Raw genomic sequence first — 14,799 nt, 5'->3', positions numbered from 1 at the left:
ACCCACTGCACTAGCATACCGTCAATCACCATGGGCTAGGCCCTCCCCCGTCAATTATTGATTTTAAAAAATGCTCTACAGCCGGACCTTATGGAGGCATTTTCTCAACTGAGGTTCCCTCCTTTCAAATGACCTAGCTTATTTGACATAACTTGACATTAGCTAGCACAGTGTATGTGTATGCCCATGCGTGCATGTCACCTCTAGAGTGTGGAGGTCAGAGGACAACTTGCAGGAGTCGGTTCTCACCTTCCACCATGTGGGTCACAGGAATAAAGTTGGGGTCACTAGGCAAGCGCTGTTACCCAGAGTTGTCTGGGCAGTCCTATTTTTAACATTCACATTTGGAAATGTCTTTATGTGGGAGGTCTTCTTGGCAAACATTAATTGTGCTAGAATTCTCATTCTCAGCGGGTGGGAGGCTTCATTTTGACTCTGCATGGCCTTCCTGGGTTCATTTAATTTTCTTTCTCTTGCCTTAATACCTTACCTTGTTTCTTGAGACTCAACCACAGAAGGCATACTTAAGCACACAGTAGGTCTCTACTCAGAACTTGGGGGTGTTACCTCAGCAGAGCACTTCCCTACCTTGTGTGTTGCCCTTGGCTCCATCCCTGCACCACAAGAGAGTAGACAGATGGATGCCTGGGTGGGAGGGGGGCTCTCACACTCAAATCCCAACTACTCAGAGCTGAGGAAGAAGCACCATTTTGGGTGGAGGGGCCAGAGCAATCATTTATTACGATTTATTAAACTTTGCTCAGGGGGAAAGAACTACCCAGGGTGGAAGGGCCTCTGGAGAAGGATCACCCAGAAGGCCCTTCATAGTCCTCGGCAGTTCCAGGCCAGCTTAGGGAGTAGAGTAAGACTGTCTCAAAAAAAGGTAAAGTTACCCTGTGTTTAAAGTCCGGTGGATAGAGCGCTTGCCAGGCAAGCATGAGGACTGGAGTTCGTATCCCCAACGCCCACATAAAAGCCAGGCACAGCCGCTGACATCTGTAACCCTAGAGCAGTATGTCAGATCTCCAGCTCCAGGTTCAGTGGGGACTCTGTCTTACAAATTAAGGTAAAGCGTGAGCGAAGAAGCCATGTGACCACCTCGGGCCTCCTAGTGCACCCCACACACAGGTTAAAAAGCATTTGTTGGGGTGGTGAGGTGGCTCAATGAGTACATGTGCTTGCTTTGCTGCCAAGCCTTACTGCCAGAGTTCAATACCAAGGGCCCACATGGTGGAAGGCGAGAATCCAAGCCCCCAGTCCTTCTGGATCTCCCCATCTGCACGGACACCAGCGAACCGATGGTGAATGCCCAACCCCACGTCCCCAGCACCATAGGGGTGGCACTGTCTGGTGTTTCAAAGGCCCTCTGCTTTACTCCTCCCACAGCTGGGGGAAACTGAGGCACGGCCTAGCGAGCCCTTCCCCCTCTACTCTTAGCCCTGTGAAATCCATGCCGACAGCTGAGTCACCGGGATCTCAGAAGACTTCCCCCAAATCCTCCCCGCCCGGTGACTGGAAAAAGTCCGATTGTGGAGAAGCCAGATCTTCACGAGGCTCGGGCGGGACCGGCCCCTAGAAAGTCCCCGAGGTCGTCCCCACTCTCGGGCCACCGAGACGACGGGCCAGAGGGTCGCCCTGGGCGGCCAGGCCCCGCCTCCGCCCGCAGCGGAAGCCGGAAGCAGCCGCAGGCCCCGCTAGCCCCGCGGCGCCCGACTCGATGGTCGCGGAGGTCCGCACTGGCGAGAAGATGGCGGAGGAGGAGTGAGTGCGCCGCTCCGGTGGCGGAGGCGGCAGGGCCGGGCCGGTGGGCGACAGCGGGCCTCGGGCGCCCGGGTGGAGTGGCTCTGGCCCAGCCGGCCAGGGTCCGCAGGGGGGCGGGAAGGGGACTTGGGCCCCGCGGCGTCCCCGAGGTCATACCTCGGCCTTGCGTAGCATAGCCGGGCGGAAGCGCGAACGTGGTTCCCTCACCCCCGTTTCCGGTTGTCTGAGGTGCCTCAGGCGCTCCTCCTCCTCCTCCAGGAAGTCCTCCCATTGCCGCGGCAGCCGCCACCAGCAGCCTTGCGTGTTGGTGTCTGTCCCCAGAAGGTTTCCGTCACTGAATGCTGGGTGTCCGCGCCGCTCGGCTCCCGCAGGGCACCTCGTGTAGGCTGGAGTCTTCCCACCCTGCCAAGTGCTTGGGAGGAAATTGAATCGTGTGAGGGCCCAGGAGTCAGCCCTGAATCCACGAGAGAGAGAGAGAGACAGAGACAGACAGACAAGTCAGCTCAGTGAGCCCCCAGCTCAGTCCTTAGCCCTTCCCGGAGAAAAGGGAGAGGGCGAGCACTTGGGAGTCAGGCAGCGACAGCTGGATGACAGCCTAGAGCTCCAGCTCTCTGGGCACGTGCCACTCTTAGTCCGTCTTCATACTTGGCAGGGCACCCGTCTGTTGTGGTGTGTTACAAATTCTGACTTTGGAATGAGTTCCTGAAAATTAACGAGGAACCCTTAATTGACACTGAGCTTGTACTGGGATCATTCCGTTTCAGGTGTCTCTTGGCCAGTCTGGTACGAAGTCGTTAACTCACTGTGTGTCTGTGCTGTCCCACACACTAAAGCAGGCCTCGGCAGTTCAAGGCTAAAAAAAGAAAACGTAGACTCAAATGGTTTTACGTGTGTTTGGAGTCTCAAGAGATGCTGTGTTACTAGGTCCTGGAGTGGGCAGGGCTCAGTGGCTGCCACCTGTTACAGTCACAACTATGTCACTACAGCAATAATTCACAAACCTAACACTGAGAGCAAGGTCCAAAGCCTTGGGTGGCTTGGGGTGTTCCAGAGCCGGCAACCTGAGCCTTTTGAAACTCAAGAAGTGTTTGGCAGGGTAGGGTAGGGCATTCTTAGCACAGCTGGGCAAATGCAGGTGACTTTTCAGTTTATGGAAGTAATCCCAGAAAGGCTGAGATCTGCCTGCCACACACAAGGTCCTGGGTTCAATCTCCAGTAACACATACACTGCATGCAAAATCCAAGTCGAATGTAAACTAGGGGGTAAAGGCACCAAGTGAGTAGAATAGAATCTGGGATTTGGGGAGACTCTAGTCCCACCAGTAGTTTATTTATTTATTTATTTATTTTCCTTTTTGAGACCGGTTCATGTAGCCCACAGGACTGGTCTTGAACTCACTGTGTATCAATATGTAGCCTAGGGGGCCCTTGACCTTAAATTCCTAATTTTCCTGCCTTTGTCTCCCAAGTGCAGGGATTACAGGCATGGGTTACCATACACTGCTACCCTCACTAAGTTCAGAGGACAGACAGCATTTCCTCTTAGTTGTTTTTGGTGAGGAGGAAGGGGCCTACTGTCTGGTGTGTGCTTGGAAAGGGCTCTACTGCTGAGCTGTTGTAATTCATTTATTGGAGGCAGGGTTTCACTGTGTAGCAAACTTGTGGTCCTCCCCTGTTGGTGTTATAGCTCCTCTTTTACTTATTTTGAGACAGTGTCTCACTAAGTTTCCTAGGCTGGCATTGAACTCACTATCCCCTGCAGGCTTTTAACGTGTCCTCCCGCCTAATAAACTTTTGGTAGCCTTAGACTGAGCATTTTTGTTTTGTTAGACAGGGTTTCATGTGGCCCAAGCTGGTCTTGTAGCTGAAAATGCCCTCAAATTCTTAATCCCTCTCCTCTTCCCCCTGAGTGCTGGAATTATAGACCTCTCTCTCTCTCTCTCTCTCTCTCTCTCTCTCTCTCTCTCTCTCTCTCTCAGACACACACACACACACACACACACACACACAAACACACAAACACTAATGCAGTACTGGGGATCTAACCCAGGGCCTCCATTTGGGCACTACCAGCTGAGCTACATCCCTGGCCCTAGACTCAGCCTTTTATATTTCTTTCTCCACAAGCCTGACCCCCTTTCTTTCTGACCTCTGGATGGCCATGGTCAAAGATGTTAGAGGTCACTGGCACCTGGTACCTGTAGGCTGGGCTTCCCTCCCTCTTCAAGGCCTGCTTGCTCTTTGTACCCTCAGGGCTTTGCTAGGTCTCATTCAGTCAAAGTGTGTGTTTTGATGCCTTGACCCTCTTTATCTGACTACCACTTGTGTGTTTCCAATAGGTTCTCCAACACAACCCATGAGAGCTTCAACTTCACTCTTCACACTACTCTGGGTGTCACCACGAAGTTGGTGCTCCCGACACCTGCCAAGCCCATCCTTCCAGTGCAGACAGGGGAGCAGGCCCAGCAGGAGGAGCAGTCAAGTGGCATGACCATTTTCTTCAGCCTTCTCGTCCTAGGTGAATAAGCCCAAGTGTTACCTGCTTCCTGAAATCAGATGCCTAGCAGTTCTGAAAAGCTGTTAGTGCAGTTTCTTAGCTTTGGGGGCGGGGGGGCTTTTTTTTTTCCAGACAGGAACTCTCTATATATAGCCCTGGCTGTCCTAGAACTTTCGTTGTAGACTAGGCTGGCCTCAAACTCACAGAGATCCACCCACCTCTGCCTCTTGTGTGCTGAGATTAAAGGTGTGCACTGCCATGTTTTAGGATTACCGCGTACGCCCAGAGATGAACTATAGTCTATGATGGTAAGATTTCTTTGTTCAAGAAAGCACCAGGGCAAAACGCAGGCCAGAGCGAGGTCACAGGAACCAAGCTAGCGCAGCCAGAGAGAAGGGGCCAGGGTCTCCACGTGCAGCCCTTAAGAACCTTCCCTTACGTCACCCCGGCTTTCCTTCACCATGCCCCTATAGGCGAGTCCCGGGTCCACCTGGCACCTGTCCTGGGACTATTGGGCGGGTCTAGGGTGTCTCCCTACAGTGTCTGGCTAAGAAAGAGCTTTTGATCTGGACAGGTGTGGTGGCTTGCACTTGTAATCCCATTGCTGGGGTGGCAGAGACAGGAAGACTCCTGGTCATTGGCATGTCTGTCTATTTGAATCAGTGAGCTCCAGGCAGAGTGGAGACCCTGTTTCAAAGAAGGTGGGCAGCATTTCTGAAGATAACACCTAAGATGTCTTCAAGCTTCCCACAAGCACCTGCCTCTACACCCAGTTTTAAAATGCATCTGAAGCCACATAAATACTTTAGATAGTGGTTCTCAACTTGTGGGTGGCTGCCCCTTTGGGGTCAAGCAGCCCTTTCACAGAGAGTGCCTCAGACTATCAGAAAACACATTGTGATTATAGCAGCAAAATTACAGTTATGAAGTAGCAACAAAAATAGTTTTATGGTTGTGGGTCAGCACAACATAAAGAAGTGTGTTAAAGCATCGCAGCATTGGAAAGGTTGAGAACCACTGAGGGAGTGTGACCCACGTCTGTGCTTTGCCAGACAGTAGAGCTGCCTGCCACACTTACTACTCTGCCATTCTTTGTTGTTTCTTCCATGTTTTTGGAGACTGAGACCCAGGATGCTCAGGCCAGTCTTGAACTTACTATGTAGCAATCAGCCTTCCTCCCAAGTGCTGCGATTGTGGGCATGTATCACCACCTCAGGCCTTACCCTCTGCTCTGCTCTTCTTTGGTGATACCAGAGTCGTCTTTTGGGTTAGACATTTCCAGGAGAACAGAAGGCAGAATTGGGCATTGAGTATTTTCTTTCTTGAGACAGGGTCTCAGTAGTTCAGTCTGGCCCCCAATTTCGTAGCTGAGGGTACCTGACCTTGAACTTCTGATTTTCCTGCTTCTGCCTTCCCATTGTTGGGATCATAGGTATGCTACCATGCCCTGTTTTGGGTATTTCTCTGATGTCTGTTAGGACTAGGTTTTGAAGACAAATACATTTTTTTTTCACATTTATATTCAGACTATAGTAAATAGTCAAAGAATTGAATTGAACACCATAGTACTGACTGATTGGTCTTTTGTTTTTGTGAGGCCCAGATTGGCCTTTTCCTTCCCAGTGTTGGATTGCAGGTGGGTAGGCAGGCACCACCACACCCTGTCTTTTGTTAACAGCCCAGAACCAGCAAATCTTTTATCAGATTAAGAAATCTTTAGTATGTGAAGTTTTCTTGGAGGGTGTTGACCAGTGGTCACTGTTAGAGGCTATGAGACATGCCCGGAAAGGGCTTTTGTAGCCCCTTTGTTACCGAGGTGTTGAAGATCACTTTCGGGGTGTGGAGCACTTAAACTTGACTTGGCTGTGACCACAGAACTGCCCTGCACAATGTGCTTTCTACTGTAGCTTGCAGCTGCTAATCACCCTGGAGGCAGAAAGGGCTGCACTGTGCTCAGAGGCTCAGGTTCTCTTGGGTCACTGGCTGTCTGTTTGTTTGAGACTGGGTCTCACTGTGTAGCTTTGCCTGGTCTGGAACTCAGAGATAGCTGCCTCTGCCTTTCCAGGTGCTAGGATTAAGTATCTGCCACCAGGCTGGGCTCCTAGGGTGATTTTGAACTCCTGATCCTCCTACCTCCACCTCACTGGCATGTAGCGCTACACCTGACTCTAAAAGCATGGTTTTTCCTGTGTCCCTGTGTTGCTGCCAGCCATTCCTGATGAGGTTTCCAGACAAAGCCAACCTGATAAGAGGAAACTATTAATAAGTGACTGATGGACTCACTGACCCTCCTGTAACCTGCTGGTGGCTAGTGTCCCACTGTTTTCTAGACCTTGGGAACCCTTTCTGGCCATACAGCCTCGGCTTATGTTTCCGAGTGAAGTCATTAGAATCCGTGACCTGGTGTTCTCCTAGCTTGTCCCCTTGGCTGAGAAGGAAGGCTTCACCTTATATTTCACCCTCGCTGAGTTTTGACTCCACAGGAAGCAGTGAATCACTCACCATTTAACCCTGTCTGGCACAAACGTTCTAGTTATTGAGTCCACACCAAGTGCTCTGGGCAGAAAGGCGGAGAGGCTGGTTAGCTCCAAATAGATGTGGCTGAGCATGAAATCCCACCAATCCCAGACCTTGCCCCAGAGTCTGACAACAGAATCCCACTAATCCCTGAGCTTTCCCCAAGATCAGGCCACAGAAAAAGCACACCTGAGTAGACCATTATAACTTTAGGAATTGAAAGGTCTTAATGATCAAATATGTGTTGTTATGTCCTGTTTTCCATAGACTTTGTTCATGATTTTATCTTCATCTGTTATTTTTCACTCATGGCAAAAATCATCCTACAAAAATCTGCCCTAATCCAAAATATCTTGAAGGCCTGCTGTTGCCTCATTAATGTAGGGAAAATAAAATAAAACAAACCATCTTGGAGGTCTAGTGTTGCCTTCTTAGTCTAAAAAGGGAGATGCAGTGATAACCAGAGGGCTCAATGGGACTAGTTACTTTATTGGTGTTGCTTTAGTTAGTTTATACCATGTGGTCACCTTGACCAATATGGTAGTAAAGTCACGTGGCATGCCCTCTCTTTAACCGTAGTGATGGCATCTGCTGACCACATAGCCGCTTCCATCCTGATGAGATCATCAGTCAAGATGGCAGCAGGCCATGGTTGCTGTTTACTCCATGGTGAGCCCATCAGCGACACATCCTTTTCTTTTCTTTTCAAAAACCTCTCTTTTCCTAAATAAGAGTTGAATCAAAGTTCAGATTTTATAGACCTTTTAAATTACACCGAATGAATTACAAATCCTGGAATACAGAGGATACACAAGTTTATACTTTAGCAAAGTTTTTTAGAGATAATTGGGGATGTATTCAGAGAGTGAAACATGGTGATTATACTTTGTTGTTTTTAGAGCTGGTAAACGAAACAGAAGAGGACTGTCTCACAGAAGAGGACTGTGAGACAGGCAGCAGCAATCCCTACTGGGAATAGTCTACATTTTAGCTTTTATAAGCACATAGTTTGTTTTCCTGGGCCATTCTGTTTTGTTCTCCTTCTCCCTGTCACAGAGTCAGGTGACCAGCCTGACCCAGGACAGAGACTTTGGAGAAAACTTAAACAAACATGCTTGGGTCAGGAGAAGGAGGGCCAAATTCGAGCTCCAGAGCCAGCCTTTTTAATAAAGTAGAATGGCATATGGCAATTTTTAATGTTGGCCATATCCAAAGATATTTGAATCCCTATAAAATGAATATGAATTCAGTGATCAGAGGTAGAGACTTCAGAGATTAGAGAAGACTCGGAGGTAAGAGGTTTGGGGATCATTGGCTTGTGTGTGGCTGAAGTTCGGAGAACCTGGAAATTGAATGTGCCAGTTTTTGGCCATTGAGTTTGTACTAAGGCCAAGCCTCTTGCAGTAAGATAGTGAGGCTCTAATGGAATCTCTGAGTCCCAGGAGGGAAAGGGAATAGAGGAGGAGGCAGGTGAGAAATACAGGAGGGCTTGTGGTTAGAGGCCGGAGCAAGCTGAGGAAGAGAGAGAGCAGAAGAGCATCCTTTGGAAGCGGGGGGGGGGGGGGGGTCACTAACAGGAACTCTGCCAGAGCAGTGATTCCAGTATCGTAGAGCCCCAGGAGGGCATAGAGAAGCTACCTGATTACCTGCAAAACTTCTGTGGGGGAGGCTCCAGCAAGCCAATGAGAAGGCAGAGACAGCAGGCAGCTCCTAGTGTGAGGCAAGGAGAGACAAGTGGTTAGCCATGATATAATCTAACACTCCCTGGGGCAGTCCTGGGTTTCAACACCAAATATAACTGATGATTCAGAGAAACTACTAAACTAGACTGCTCCCTGGGTAGAAAGGTTTATTGGGGATCGACTGATAAAGCCATTGAGTGGGGGGCAGAGAAAAGAACAAATTAAACTGTAGGAAAGCAAACAGATACTATATGACAGTCAGCTGGTGGGGATTTGAGTTAATACAGGGTGTTAGGATTGATGAGGACTAGGTGCCCTTGCTAGAGGCAGTTGACCTGTGGGGCAAGGTTAAGGAAGGTTCTTGGAGGATTAAGGGTGTTCCATGGCAGCCAGGAACCCAGCTTAGGGAGATCTGGTTTTCTGCTAAACAGAAACCTGCCAAAAAGGCTTGTTTATCCAGTAATAATCCTTCTGTTTACCCAGCCAAAGTCCCTGTATAAACTGACATGGCCGTTCCTTGGTATGGTTAAGAAGGAGTGTTTTATTGTAGATATGAGAGAACAGCCAGAGGCTTCTGAAGAGTCCCCAGCAGAGAGAAAGAGAAGCATGAACATGGCCAGAGCTATGTGAGAGAGAAGAGCATTGGAAGGGAAAGAGAATAGAGAAGAGATAGCAAGAGAAACAGGCCAAGCTCAGTGAGAATAGCAGGGTCATAAGGAGAACTCGTAACTGGTGGGCTGGAGAGAGTTTGGGGTGTAATAGGATGTGAGAAGGGCAAGGATGCCAGCTGGTAGCCTGGCCTTGGACATTTGTATCGGGCACTAGTGACACCGAGGGAGCCTGGGGCCCAACGTGGACTTTGGTGTGCTAATAGACACCACAGCTAACCATATGCCCCTTCTCTCCAGAGGTGAGGGAAATGATTCCTTTTGGTAGATGGGAACCAGTTTCACAAGTTCCTGAGGAATGCTGGTTTTTATCTAGCTTCCAGAAATGTTCCTATAGTCCAGGTTGAGCTTAAGGGACTGCCTTTTGGGGTTTGGGGAATCAGTTTCCTTTGGATCTAACATTAGCCGCTAATGTACCCCATTCCTTGGTGTTTATCACACCCACAGTGTTGCTCTCCCTTGTAACGAGTCTTTCTCTATACCCACAGCTTGCCCCCAAATAACAACACAGAGACTTCTTAATAATTATGAATTCTCCACCTTAGCTTAGGCTTATTCCTAACTAGTTCTTATATCTTAGATTAACCTATTTATATTAATCTGTGTTTTGCCATGTGGCTCAGTTACCTCATCTATGTACTACCCATTCTGCATTCTCTGTCAGGCTGGCGACTCAACCTTTCTTCCTAGAATCCTCTCTTTACCCCAGAAGTCCTGCCTAACCTCTTCCTGCCTAACTGTTGACCATCCAGCTTTTCATTAAACTAATCAGAAGGTGCCTTAGACAAAGAAACATCTTTACAGTGTACACAAATATTCCACAACAATCCCTACCATCTGCTTCTAGAAAACTGTCATCACCCCAAGAAGCCTCAGTCCCAGCTATGGCTAGCCTTGATATGGCTCCCTCTAGCTATGGCTCCCTCTCCCAAAGTCAGCACGTTGGTCATGCTGTCTCTGGGAGTTACCAAGAGAGTTAGCCTCTGTAAACAGAACTGAACTACATGTGGCTGAGTCCCTTGGCATAGTGTCTTCAGGACATTTTGGAGCTGTGGAGGTGGTAAAGGCACTTGCCACCAAGCCTGACAACCTGAATTCAGTCCTTGAAAGCCCATATGATAGGATGAGAGAACCAACTTCTCCCTCCTCCCACTAAATAAGTAAGCGTAATAAGGAAGACTTTGAAAATTCACCTGTGTTACAGAGGAACTCACTGCTTGTGGCTGTAGAGTATCCCATGTATCCAGTGCTGACTTTACTCTAGATTGTGGGCACTCCCTCTTGGCTGTTGTGAACAGTGTTACTGTGGACGGTATGTCAGGTGGCTATGTGATGCTTCTGTTTCTCTTGCTTAAATGCCTAGCAGGGGAATAAAGGCCTGGGGTTCCTTTAGAGCTTCAGTCTGTATGTTGTTTGTTACTAGTGATGATGTCTTCTATCATCGTTGGCTTTTGTTTTGTTTTAGAGTCAGAGTCTCATTATGTAGGCATGACATGGCTGGCCTAGAGCTTATTATGTAGATCAGGCTGTCCCTCAAACTCAGAGATCTGCCTGTCTCTGCCTCCCAGAGTGCTGGGATTAAAGGTGTGTGCCACCATACATAATTTTTAAAATTATTTATGTAATTTTTTGTATGCAGAGGGATGCTACATATGCTGTATAGAGATTAGAAGACAACTTGGAGGAGTCAGTTCTCTCCTTCACCGTATGTGTTCTAGGGCTCAAACATTGTCACACCACAAGTATCTTTATCCACAGATCCATCTTACCAGCCCTTAAATTAACTTTTTAAAAACTTAGTTTGGAGAGAAACTTTACCTCCTAATAGTGTCACTCCCTTTGGGGGCCATTTTCCTTCAAACCGCCACCCTTTTTCTGGCTTCCATGTGCACCCCCATGCATGTTTGCATACATATAGACATTCATAATTCAAATTAAAACAAACCCAGCTTGTTACAAGCATCAGAGGCCTCCCTTCTCTCATCTCATGGGCTCATGGCTCCTGTGCTTACTTGACTCTGGCTCAGCAAGAGAGTGTTGGTCATCTCTTAAGCTTGGTGTTGAATGCAGGATCTTCTAATTGTCAAGTGTCAAACCAGGAAGAATAGGACAAAAGGCTGAGGTGCATAATTAACATATCAAGGCTCTCCTAGCATCCCTCAGTCCCTACCTGTTACAGGGTATGGCAGGCATACCCACCCCCATCCTCTGCCCTGGACCCTGCAGCCCAGGAGCTGGGCTGCCTTTTCCACAGAGGCTCTTCCCTATATAATCCAGACATTTTTGCTACCCAACCTTTTTTGTACCTTTAGCCTCCTGGCTGCTGCACCTAGTTGCCCTCTCCCCCACCCCACCCCCTTTCCTCACGTAGCCCAGCTCAGTCTGGTCTGACCACTCTGGGCTCTCCCAGATGTGTGTCTGACTGTGGCTATGTCTCCCTTTTATCTATAGTAAACTTTTATCCACCATACCTAGGAGCAGTCATGTCCTTTCCTTTCCTTTTTATCTTTTTTTCATTAGCTAACTAGGTTAAATATTTACATTGAAACAATATCACAGATTGATAGTTTACAGTGCAGAAGGAAAAGAGGACGGGACTTCTGAATCGACAGCTGTTTCCTTTGGCCATCTGGTACTTTTTTGATGGAATTGAAGAAATCTAAGTTTTCAGCATAACTCTGAAGGTGGTCTGTTAGCACCTCCGCAGATTCAGCCCCCCCCCCCATTTTGTGTGCTCGGGGTATAGGTGTGTCTACATGTCTGTACATACACACATGCCTGTGGAGGGTCCATTGTGGGACCCTCAACTACTCTCCTCACTTTTTAGACAGGTCTCTTGGGAAACCTGAAGCTCACTGACACAGCCAGCCGGTGGGCACTCCAGGGACCCTTCTGTTTTCACTTCCCCAGTGCTGGGGCTGCGGAGATACCCACCAGGCACCAGCTCAGCTTGTTGCATGAGTGCTGGTGCTCTGAGCTCAGCTCATGCTCATGTAGCAAGCGCTTCATCCCCTGAGCCAACTCTCTTGCCCTGTTTGAACATTTTCCTTTAAGAATGATTTCTAGAGCTGGGCCTGGTGGCAGCTTCCTGTAATCCCAACTCTTGAGAATATGCAGCAGGGAATTGCTAGGAATCCAGGTAAGAACCAGACTAGCCTTAGTCACATACCTCAAGGCCCTGTTGGTACTGTTCTGTGGTTAGTGAGCTAGGCTGTGGCCTCGGGGCCGGAGAACCTCCAGCACTGGCATCTGGACCACGAAGTGACACTTAGAATGATGCAAATACATAAGAGTGGGGTTTAGGGGCCAGAAATATTTATTATTTTTACTAGTATATTTGTCCCCACACATATGTGGAAGTTAGAAGATGACTTTCCAGAGCTGGTTTCTCATTGAGTATCCCCCCCACCCCCCAGGCATCTCTCTTGACTTTTCTACTGCCCCCTAGATAAGGTGTTTCACTGTGTAGTCCTGGCTGTTCACTGTGTTGAAACAGGCTGGCTTTGAACTCAGATATCCACCAGCCTCTGCCTCCTGGAGTGCTGGGATTAAAGGTGTGCATCACCACACCGTGTTTGTGTGTGTGTGTGTTTATTTTAAGGCTGGGTCTCACTATATAATCTGTTGTGTTTTTTAGGTAGGGAATGTCAATTAGTTGGTAAGATCTTGCCTAACACACAAAACCCTGGGTTCATCCCCTAGCATAAAAACATCAGAAATTCAAGGTCACCCTCCCATACCCCTTGCTATTCATAGCAAGTATAGCAGCATAGGCAACCTGAGACCAAGGCTTAAAAAAACAACAAAGCCAGGCGGTGTGGCACACACCTGCCTCCTGAGTGCTGGTATCAAAGGTGTGTTAGTGAGGATAACAGGGTTACATACAAATGAGGACTACATAGTAAGACCCTGTCTCAAAAACAAACCATTTGTGGGGCTTGGGATGGCTTGGTGGTTACGAACATTTTTTTTTGCTGTTTCAAAGGACCCGAGTTCAAATTCCCAGCACCCACACAATGGGTCTCATGGCCTATAACTTCAGTTCTAGGGGATCCAGTGCCCTCTTCTGGCCTCCATTGGGTACTGCATTCACATGGTGCACATACATGCATATGCAGTCTTTTTGTGTGTGTCTGTGTTTGTGTCTGTGTGTGTGTGTGTGTGTGTGTGTGTGTGTGTAAGAGAGAGAGAGAGACCCAGATGTCTGAGACAGCCCTCAGAAGTAGAATCTGCCCTTCCACATGCTGGTCATGAGAATTGAACTCTGGTTGTCAGGGTTATCAAAAAGTGCCTTTATCTGCTGAGCCATCTCATGGGGTCTATAAATAGTCTTTTGTTATTGTTGTTAAAGCTGGGCAATGGTGGTGCACACCTTCAGTCCCAGCACTCAGGAGGCAGAGGTAGATGGATCTCTCAGTTCAAGGCCAGCCTGGTCTACAAAGTGAGTTCCAGGACAGCCAGGGCTACACAGAGAAACCCTGTCTTGAAAAAAACAAAAGAAGGCTGGAGAGATGGCTCAGAGGTTAAGAGCACTGACTGTTCTTCCAGAGGTTCTTCCAGAGGTTCTGAGTTCAATTCCCAACAACCGCATGGTGGCTCACAACCATCTGTAATGTGATCTGGTGCCCTCTTCTGGCACGCACTGTATACATGATAAATAAATAAATAAATCTTAAAAAAAATAAAGGGGGAGGGGAGAAAACACTAAAGCTATGGCAGTGTTCAGTGTTTGCTTGCCAAGTGTCTGTTAGAGATAGCCACTGCCCTGAGCTTGCTGCTTCTTACCTGGTGGTTTAAACAGGGCTTATGCTTCTCACAGCCATCTGCATCATCCTGGTGCACCTGCTGATCCGGTACCGACTGCACTTCCTGCCTGAGAGTGTGGCTGTCGTTTCTCTAGGTAAGTGATATTGGCAGTCGGTCCCAGAACACTGCACCACAGACAGTAGTGCTGTTTCTCTTAGGGCACCACAGCCCCACGTCTGTAAGAGATGTGTGACTTTCCCAATTCCTGCCATCCTTTCTGAAGCTTGCCACAGGGCCTTAGAGTCCATTTTACTGGGGTGGGGGGAGGGCTGAGAAGGGTGCTAACCCCCTAAAGGTGACAGAGAAGCCCAGCTATCACCAGTGGCTCTTTCTGTGACCTGCTGCTCCTCCCCATGGCAGTGTCCAGCTCCACTGAGGTTGGTGGTTGGTATTTAGCTCGCGATCACTGTCACAGCCAGAAGGGCCCTAGCTTTACAGATGGCAAATGACTCCTGTAGCCCCAGAGCCTGCCTCCCTCCCTCCCTTTCTGGGGCATTTCAGAAAAGGATTAAAAAGCTACTTCAGGGAATTGACAGTTTTCTGGGTAGTTTTACCATTTATTAAGAATAACTATTCTTAATAGTTATTAAGAGCAGTTAAGAGCATGGGTTTCTCTTCAGAGCATCCAGGTTCAAGTCCCAGTTACCCACATGACAGCTCACAACTGTCTGTTACTCCAGTTCTAGGAGATCTGATGTCCTCTTGTGGCCTCTTTGGGTACTGCATACAGATGGTGCACAGTCGTACGTGAGGACAAAACACCCACTTGCATAATAAAAGAGTAAATATTTGGCTGGGTACACACCAGAGGCAGAAGCAGGCAGGTCAGTATGTTTGAGGCCAGCCTGATCTATGTGTCAAGTTCCAA

At 48.4% G+C, this 14,799-nt stretch overlaps 1 protein-coding gene across 10 annotated transcripts in view; it reads left to right on the top strand.

The window, feature by feature from the left end:
- Window positions 1–1,627: 1,627 nt before the first annotated feature.
- Window positions 1,628–14,799, top strand: part of Slc9a8 (solute carrier family 9 member A8) — a 50,108-nt gene continuing 36,936 nt past the window's right edge. For 2 of the 10 annotated variants that reach the window (XR_003486766.2, XM_027423357.2), the window contains exons 1-3: window positions 1,628–1,761; window positions 4,101–4,279; window positions 13,927–14,025. Coding sequence is in view for 8 of the 10 variants with exons in the window: in XM_027423357.2 (XP_027279158.1) it covers window positions 1,718–1,761; window positions 4,101–4,279; window positions 13,927–14,025 (322 nt within the window). In the remaining 2 variants the exon portion in view is untranslated. Of the gene's footprint in view, window positions 1,762–1,880; window positions 2,143–2,175; window positions 2,195–2,232; window positions 2,545–4,100; window positions 4,280–13,926; window positions 14,026–14,799 lie in introns of those variants that run through there. The other 8 variants (XM_027423356.2, XM_027423352.2, XM_027423353.2 and 5 more) reach the window with 7 other exon arrangements.

Source organism: Cricetulus griseus, chromosome 6, assembly GCF_003668045.3.
Source record: "Cricetulus griseus strain 17A/GY chromosome 6, alternate assembly CriGri-PICRH-1.0, whole genome shotgun sequence".
NCBI lineage: Eukaryota > Metazoa > Chordata > Mammalia > Rodentia > Cricetidae > Cricetulus > Cricetulus griseus.
Note: the sequence above shows the minus strand (reverse complement) of the source record. Positions and strands in the feature narration are given on the sequence as shown.